Below are 9,639 nucleotides of genomic sequence, written 5' to 3' on the forward strand. Positions count from 1 at the left end.
TAAAATATATATATATAAAAGTGGACATAACTCACGTGTGAGAAAATGAACAAAATGTTGAAAACATCATGTGTAATGATGTACACACGTTTGGTTTTAAGGTTATAGAATATGTAATTGATTGATGAGAGGGGATGGGTAAGAGATCATAACCTTATTTTATTTTGAAAATGTTTTTTTGGATAATTATGTATTAATATATTAGATCTTATTAATATATGAATATTACAAACAAATGCTCAAGTAATATTTGTAATAATTCTTATTGAATAAAGGTAAGAGAGAGTGAAAGAAGAAAGGGGGAATCTTTTCATTTCTTGCTTCAATTTTCCTCCATTTTCTTGTCTTTTCCCGGATTTTATCACTTGCCGTCTGTTGTCACCATCTTCCGCCACTTCCATTCGCATCCTTAAAAGAAGAAGAAAACAGAAAAACAAAAAAGAAAATAACAAGGCAAAATAAATTTCCCTACCTTTCTCTTTCTCTTTCTCTTTCTTTTTCCCATCATCCAAACACAAAAAATGGGAATATTAAAATTGATATGCATGCCAGTTTGACTTCGGCTGGAGGGTAAGGGAAAGTTCTACTTTACCAAATTAAAAGAAAAAGAAAGAAGCGGATGGAAAGAGGAGAGGAATAGGGGCGGAGGCGAGTGGATATGGGAAGGGTGTTCCTGGTGGAGCTGCAGGGCCGGTCCTACAGATGCAGATTCTGCCACAGCCCTCTTGCCCTCAACGATGACGTCCTCTCAAGGGTTTCCCCTCTCTCTTTTTCCCCTTACTGTATATATACATGTGTATCTGTGTGGGTGTGATGTTTTCATTCCTAGTAGTATTGATTAAAGATGATATATATATGTATGCATATATATTTTTGGGGATTAAGTGTGAGATGATGTAGTTTCGCCATTTCAGACGCAAAATCAAGTGAAGTTGTGCTGAATATGAAATGGGTTTTTGAGATTTACTCTGGTCCTGTGGGCGAATTATTTGATTGTCTTGAGGATACTGCAAGATTGTGCTTGTTTCGTGGACCTAAGCTCTGGAACAATTGGGGGAGGGGTTGTTTGAAAGAGTGAGGCAATTGAATTGCTAGTTGAGATCTATACTGATAAAGGACGAACAGGAGAAGACAACTTTTGCGTTACTAGTAACTCCTAGAAGCAATTCCTGCTCTGCTGGTTGTTTTACACGAATCAAAAAGAAGAGAAGTTATATTTCACAAATGATTTTACTAGGTTGTCACTGCAGGACAAGGAATTGATAGTTTTAAGATAAAGTATTCAAGGGATTGCATCATTTTCCTGCATTTTTACTAGCACTGTAACTACTGCCTGAAACTTCTATTTCACAAATGATTTTGTTGTATGCATATAGAATTCTTTTTCTTTTTAGTTACAAATATTATTGCTACAGTTGAAGTGTGCTAAGTTTGCTCGTCTTTTTGGCAATCAGCATGTCTTCTTAGTTTGCTTGACTCCTTACAACTTGGTATTGATTTTATGATCAGTCATTCAGCTGCAATCGTGGGAGGGCTTTCCTTTTCAATAACGTGTAAGTTGTAAAGTTCAATAATATTCTCTGCTTTCCTAATGCATGCTGGCTTTTGCATTTAGACTATGCCTATTGAATAGCCTTTGTTCCTTTTCTTTTGTCCTTTTTTTTTATTTAAAATTTTCCCCCGTAAGGGGGACAAGCCATGTTTGCTCACCTAATTATTACACTGTTGGACAACTTAAAGTGGATTTTTTCTTTCTTTCTTTCCTTCCATATCTATTAGGCAGTCAAGAAGTCAATCTCCCATTTTTAATGTCATTTTTTTTGCTCTATAATTCAAACTAAGTATGATTTGGTATACAAATGTGTAATGAACCCAGGGCAAGATTGGGGGAGAAAAATACCTCAGAGTAAAATTTTACTTAAAAGATCAAAATAAGATCACACCTACAAAAGAAATAGTGAGCTGCTTATATATGCAGCTTACTTAACAATAGAGAGGCACCGCCTTACAAGACTTACATGACTACAACATCAATAATAAAAAAACATAACAACAATAACAACAACTATCACAACAAAATACTAGATGCTTCCACACTCCCCTTTAGACCAAACTCCATAGATGACAAGAACTTGGATGACACTGTAGGAACAATTTTCAAATCAGCACACACAGGTGGCAACTTTACGCCAAGCCTTTTACATAAGAACTCAAACTCGTCTTTAGGCAATCCTCTAGTAAGTATATCTGTCACTTGATCAGATGTTGGAACATATTTGATTTCCACTTCACCACATTCAACCTTCTCATGCACTAAGTGAACATGAATCTCAACATGCTTCGCTCTAGAATGAAAAATTGGATTCTCTGCCATGCTCTTAGCAGCCAAATTATCACTCCACACTATTGGAGTGGACACACATGAATATCCCAATTCAACAAGCAAGGACTTCAACCACATGAGTTTGGTCACACCAAGGGCAACCACCCGATATACAACCTCTCCAATGGATCTAGCAACAATTGACTATTTCTTAGACCCCCACATAATAAGATTTCAATCAAAATATACACAAAAGCCACTAGTAGATCGCCTAGTGACCTTACAGTCAGCATAATTTGCTTTAGTATAAACCATTAAAAACAAATCATTCGGTGAAGGAGTAAAGACCAACCCATACCAATAGTGCCTTTAAGATACTAGAACAACCTCTTGCATGCTGACCAATGTTGAGATATAGGATTAGACAAAAATTGGCTCAACTTATTCACTGTAAATGCTATATCCGGGCGTGTATATGTAAGATATTTCAGTGAACCAATTAAAGTTCTATACAAAGAGGGATTAAAAAAGGGATTCTCATCGTCAGTCAATGAAACCCCAGCAGCCATAGGCGTGCTACATGGCTTGCAATCCTGCATAGCAGACTTTTTCAACAAATCAACCACATACTTGGACTAAGTGAGATAAAGACCACTGCCATCTCTATAAGCCTCAAACCCTAGGAAATAATTCCTAGAACCTAGGGTCTTAAGAGTAAACTGTGTCCAAATCTTGAATACAAGAGCTAAGAGCTACTGGATCTGATCCTGTGAAGAGTATGTCATCAACATAGACTAGAACAAAGAGCACATAACTGGTTGTCTGTTTTATATACAAAGATGCATCTGATGTAAATCTTACAAAACCCCAAGTTTGTAAGGCAACCCTTAGCTTTGAGTACCAAGATCGATGGGCTTGCTTAAGCCCATAGAGTGACTTATTCAACCAACACCCATGAGTAGGAGACTAATTATCTACAAACCCTTTAGGTTGAGCCATATAAACTCTTTCAGTTAAGTCTCCATTAAGAAAGACAAGATTGTTAAAATTGAGATTTTAAGTGGGATTGTAAGATGGTACATAAAATCGGATCGTAAAATCGTAAGATTTTACAAAAAAATTAAAAATATCCTTTAATTTATATAAATATATGTTTATTATAACATATTCCTTATTATAAATGAAATACATGTACCTATTCAAAATCATTTCATCTATTAATTTCAAAAATATTAAATAATATGAAATTTCTAAATATTAAATCCATCATTTATCATCAATTTATCATTCATCAATCCATAATCAAAATTTCAAACAACAAACATTACCATCATCATCAACAAACATTGTTAAAAATAAATAAAAATACTAAGTCATAAAAACAACAAATATTGTTAAACTTTTACATTATGTCATTACACTAATTAAGTTACTAATACCAAAGAGGTATATTTGTTTCTTGCTAATCATCAATCTTAATATAAAATTAGACTTACCCATGATATGATTGTGACATATTTAAGATTAATTCTTTAAATTTGCACCTACTTGTGCGTGTAGATAGCAATATCACAAATGAGAATGTACGCACACAGGTACAGCTGCACAACACACTCACTCACTCACCCAACACATGAATTGGACGCAACACAAAGCTCAGCATAACACGCACACAACAATTGATTATCGGACTTAGCAAAACATAGTCATTCTCACTCACGATTCACTCACATACCTGGGTTGGATTTGATTTTTTGAACTTTCAAGGTGAACAAACGAAGAAGAAACGCCAAAGCAAGATCGATAATGATTAGGGTTTGCAGAAGGACACAATAAGCGAACGCAACAAGCACATAGACACAACGCCATTTAGGGTTTGTGGAAGAACCAAAATGAGAGATTGACAATGATTGTATATATATATATATATATATTGGTTAGAGACGAAAATATTTTTGTCTCTAACCTTGAAATTGTGGGCAAGACTAAACTCGTAAAGTCAAATCGGTAAACTTGTGAATCGGGTCCGATTCTATCAAAATCCAATCCTACAAGCGAGTTGACTCGTTTTATGCCTTATGACTCGTAAAATCGTACGAGTTGACTTGCAATTTTAACAACAATGAAGAAAAACATTATTAACATCCACTTGTTGTATGTCTCAACCAAAATTGATTGTTAACGAGAACAAAACTCTGATAGTTGGAACCTTAACTACCGGACTAAACGTCTCTACATAATCCACGCCAGGTTTTTGGTGAAAACCTTTGGCCACCGATTGGCCTTATACTTTAGAATTAACCCATCAGCATTACATTTCACTCGGAATACTCACTTGCAACCAACTAAGTTCATATCTTTTGAAAAGGGAACCAAGTCCCAAGTATGATTCCTTTGCAAGGCTATGTACTCTTCTTCCATGGACTTAACCCATTGTGAGTCTAAAAGAGCCTCTTTGCAAGGCTAGGTTCAAGATTACTCACTAAGGCATGAGGTGAAGAGGTTACAAATTGTTTGGCTTTAAGTCTAGTAAGCATAGGATGAATTAAAGGGGCTGGAGTAGCCTTGTATTTGGGTAAGTTAGATTTAGTGGTTAGTAGCTGAGTGGGTAAAGGTTGTAATGTAGAGGAAAGAGGTGGAGTTGTGGCTTGGGAACTGGTAGATATATATTGAGATCCAACAAGAGTGGAAACCAAAGGAGACTGTGCTTCTCGAGGACACATTGAAGAAATGGAGAAGAAATAATAGGTTGAAGAAAGTACGTAGAATACCCCAAAGAAGATGGCACAACTTTAGGTATAGAAGAAAAGTAGGAAACAAAATAGGAAAGGGAAACTCACTAGCATTAAACTTCACATTTCGAGACACACACTCTCCCTGATGGATGCAAGCACCTATAGCCAACTTGAGTATATCCAATAAAAATACACTTGGTGGAATGAAAATTAAACTTGTGCTTGTTAGACGAAGATAAGGGAAGCAAGCACAGCCAAAAAGTTGTGGCAACTGATAGTTAGGTGGATTTTGATAAAGCAATTCAAAGGGTGTGTGAAACTTAATAAGTGAAGTAGGTAGCAAATTTATCAAGTGAACAGATGTCTAAAAAGCTTCTACCTATAACTTTAAAGGCATTTGGGTATGAGATAACAAGGTTAGGCCCATCTCAGCTATATGTCTATGTTTTCTCTTCGCCACACCATTCTGTTGATGGGTGTGTGGACATTAAATCGAGGTTGAATGCCATTAGCAAGAAGATAAGGTAAGAAAGCTTTAAATTCCCCTCAATTGTCAATTTGTAGGCTCTAAGCTTGGTTTAATACTGGATTTCAGTGAACTTATGAAAGATAGTGAAAATTGATAAGGGATTATACTCGAGTTTTAAGGGCTAAAGCCAAGTGTACCGAGTGCATGCATCCACAAAGATTATGTAGTATCTAAACCCTTCGACAGACATAGTAGGTGCAAGTCTCCAAAAATCTAAATAAATCAATTCTAATGGTTTAGTAGCAGTCATTTCCTAGTTAGAAAAAGGAAGTTGGTTTAATTTGTCAATCTTACAAGAGTCACAAAATGATAAATCTGGGAGTGAACAAGACACCAATTTTATTCAATACAAGCTTTAGTACATTTAAGGAGGGGTGTCCCAATCTATCATGCCATTGTTGGCAGTCATTGGTGCTTTGAGCAACACTTACAAAATTTGATAGCTCATGACTAAATGAGTTCTGTCTATTACATGTATTCAAAGAAGGAAAAGTAGAATCAACAGATAAAGGCTCTAGGGATTGGGCAGAATTCTTGTTAACAGTAGACCAAGATGTTGACAGTAGCCGATAGAGCCCATCCTTAAGGTGTCCCCAGAGCAACACCAGTCCGGTAACTTTGTCTTTAATTAAACAAATATTCAAGTGAAATTCAGCCACAACATTATGACACGAGTTAATTGAGAAACACTAAGTAGATTTTTCTTCATACTTGGAATATGAAGAACATTAGGAACTGAAGGGATTGAAGTAGATTTAAGGTGAGTACACAAATGACTAGTACCAACATGAGTAATAGGCAGCTTCTTACCATTGCCTATAGCAACTTTTCTCCACCATTGTAAGGAGTATGTAAGGATGCTCAAATTTGAGGTAATGTGATTGGTTGCCCTTGAATCGACAAACTAAGAGGGATCTAAAAATGAAAACTGAGCAACAAAATTATCAAAAGTAGAAGGTCTAGGGTGACTTTCATAGTGAGAACTTAATACAGAACCTATCTCACTCATGTAGGCTCCATTAGAATCACTAAAGTTGGCCATATAAGCTTTGGAATTGTACTAATTTCAACCATTAGATTGAACAAGACCTTGATTAGGTACTTGTCGCTGGAAATTCTTATCAAACCGGTGATAACACTTGTCTACAAAATGCCCTGGTTTTTTCACACAACTGACAATAAATTCGTCTATTAGATGCTCTTCCTCAGCCTCTCCCTCCTTTATTCATATAATTGTTTCCTCTCAGAGAGTAATCTCCTCTATTATTATCACCAAAACCAATACTATTCCGTGTAGAAAACGATGCAACATTTGCATGCATAATTGAGTTTATAGAATTGTGACGAATTCTCAATCGACAATCTTTGTTCATGTATTAAAGGCAAGTATTGAACCTTCTCCAAATCAATGTCATCTATTTGATATGTAATTAGACTCACAACAATTTCGTAATCCTAATCTAGTCCATTTAGTATCGTAAGCAGCAAATCTTTGTCAGTTAATGGCTCTCCTATGGCCGCTAGAGCATGGCTAATTGTCTTAATTTTAAGGATGTAATCATTTATAGAAAGATGATCCTTCTTAATCAATCTTAACTTTTACTTCAATTGAAACAACTTAGCTATTATTTGGCGAGCATAAAGATTTTCCAAAAAGAGCCATACCTCGACAAATAATTCACAATAAATCACCTGTGCTAAAACCTCTTCGCCAATGGTAGAGAAGAAGAGCCATCCCAATAAGAGCTGATTAGACTAGATCCAGCTTAGGTACTCTAGATTGACCAACATCTCTTCCGTTTGGATCAAACAGGCTTTTCAGTGGAGGAGGTGTTTTGTTGAGAAATGAGACTAGGTCAAAAACTCTTATTGTAGTGAGAATTTGAGCATTCCAAAAGATATAGTTACTGGAATCGAGCTTTATAGGAATAAAGCTAAAGACAAGGAATAAAGATATATTTCGGCAACTGCTGAGAAATCAGCTTGAGAAGCAGAAGACAAGGATGATGAGGATCAAGGAGAAGGAGAGGAGGATGAACCAAGAACTTGATTTGAGGCCTTTAGAGAAGAGCAATGGCTTTTATACCATGTAATGAACCCTAGGGCAAGATCGAAAACAGAACACGAGGGAGAAAAATACCTTGAGCATAATTTTACTTGAAAGATCAAAATAAGATCACACCTACAAGAGAAATAGTGAGCTGCTTATATATGCAGCTTACTTAACACTATAGAGGCACCACCTTACAAGACTTACACGACTACAACATCAATAATCAAAAACATAACAACAATAACAACTATCATAACAAAACACTAGATGCTTCCACAAGATGTTCACCATTATTCTATTTGGCCACCAAAAATATTCTGTAAGGGACCTAGTGCAATGACTCTTGGCTTCAAGTTAAAATGACTGTGGTGTAAGAGTAATATGGTATATGATAGCTCTTCAAACTGATACTTTCTTAATTTTCTTATGCAGAGACTAAAGTTCATATAATAATTATAGATGTAATATTTAAACTCAAGTTACTAAACCTCCATTGCTGTTTTCAACCTTTTATTTCTGAACCATGCATAAGGGCACTGGCCTGCATCATACATAACCTTTCACAATGCTATCTCGTGTAGATTGCATCTTCTTTATGAAGAGTTGGAACAAAATGTTTCTGTATATCATGATTATGGCATTTGGTTTCAGTGTGAATATATCAGTTGGACCTGTGGAAGAAAGGATTATGCTTTCAGGGCCCCATACTGTTTCAGATATATTTTGTTGCTGCTGTGGGCAACTTGTTGGCTGGAAATATGTAAGCTCCCGCAATCTATTTGATTCACTTGTTGGCCTATATCAAAATATTTTGAGTATAGTTGACCTCAGTAAGCCTCCATCAAACTGTTGTGGGATCATCTTTCCTAAATGTCATTCCCTGTACCTGTGTGTTGGAGCAAGGCATTTGGCAAACTTGCGAACCATGTTCTAGTGCTCAAATTTGGAGAAAAGTGGGCATAATATAGCCGTTTTTCGGTTGATAGATTCATCTCTCTCTACAAGAATAAAACTACACGAGAACCAAACCATTCTTGCAAAAACCCTTTGGACAATAGCCTATCCATCCGTAGTATATGGCCATTATATTTAACTTTGAGTAATCCGTAAAACCTCTTAGTAGCCATGAATGATGCTGTAGTTAACCACCCATTGGGAAGTTGAATCCTATCGTGTCTATTGCTCAATGCTGGTGTTTTTTTTTTTTATTTTGTGCAGGTCACGGCACATGAGGAATCTCAGAAGTATAAAGAAGGAAAATTTGTGCTTGAAAGGTACAGATTGTTTGATTTTGGCTTTTATTTATTTATTTATTATTATTATTATTTTTTTTTTGGGGGGGGGGGGGGGGGGTGTTCTCCTTTCATCTTATGAATTGACACAAAAGGAACAAACTACCCTTCATTTTAGAATCCTCTCATTGAGTTTGGTACTTCATAATCATGGGCATATATGTGTGCACAGATGGAGAATAACGGAGGAGGTGAGCGATGAAGTCGCAATGGACGCCCGGTTGAGTTTAAGTGATGCGGAGAATGCTTAGAAACTGGCTACTTCTGAAGCCTTAATCTACAAAGAAGTCAGTAAATACGCCTGGGAGTTGTGTTATACAGAGCGTTTTGAACCAGGATTTGATCCTCCTGGGTAAAGAAAAGGGAAAGGAGAAGAAAATAATCATTCTTATATGCGTGTCAAAACGCTTGTATGTTTGTTGTAGGTTAAAAATCCTAGTTCCAGAAGAAGAGTTAGAGGATCTTGGACCTTTACTTTAGCATCCGATCGTATCTATTATACATGTATATATCGATCTCAGGGGCTTGCAGCCATTCTGAGCAGACTTGATCTCCAGGTGGTTTCTTCTTCACAGTGAAGAGAATATGTTAAAAGTTTGAATTGACCTTCAAAGATGTGAAGCGAATACTGGTCTCGGTGCTTGGTAATATAAAGTTCAACTGCGCTACGGAGTAAGATTGAATGCTTTGTGAATTGTGTGATTGCC

The 9,639-nt window shown here is 36.3% G+C and overlaps 1 protein-coding gene across 1 annotated transcript; it reads left to right on the plus strand.

Moving 5' to 3' along the window:
- The first annotated feature begins 511 nt into the window (after positions 1-511).
- On the plus strand, positions 512-9,620 carry LOC127807137 (protein yippee-like At5g53940). Its single transcript, XM_052344784.1, has 5 exons — positions 512-754; positions 1,510-1,553; positions 8,292-8,400; positions 8,859-8,914; positions 9,105-9,620. Exons 1-5 carry the CDS (start codon positions 659-661, stop codon positions 9,181-9,183), a joined length of 384 nt encoding a protein of 127 aa, XP_052200744.1. The 5' UTR covers positions 512-658; the 3' UTR covers positions 9,184-9,620.
- The last annotated feature ends 19 nt before the right edge of the window (positions 9,621-9,639 follow it).

The sequence above is a fragment of the Diospyros lotus genome, chromosome 8 (genome assembly GCF_014633365.1).
Source record: "Diospyros lotus cultivar Yz01 chromosome 8, ASM1463336v1, whole genome shotgun sequence".
NCBI classification, from domain to species: domain Eukaryota; kingdom Viridiplantae; phylum Streptophyta; class Magnoliopsida; order Ericales; family Ebenaceae; genus Diospyros; species Diospyros lotus.

Coding starts and splice junctions, on each gene's coding strand:
- LOC127807137 (XM_052344784.1), top strand. CDS start 659: ATGGGAAGGGTGTTCCTGGTGGAGCTGCAGGGCCGGTCCTACAGATGC. Junction 755..1,509: donor ACGATGACGTCCTCTCAAGG/GTTTCCCCTCTC, acceptor TTTTATGATCAG/TCATTCAGCTGCAATCGTGG. Junction 8,401..8,858: donor AACTTGTTGGCTGGAAATAT/GTAAGCTCCCGC, acceptor TATTTTGTGCAG/GTCACGGCACATGAGGAATC.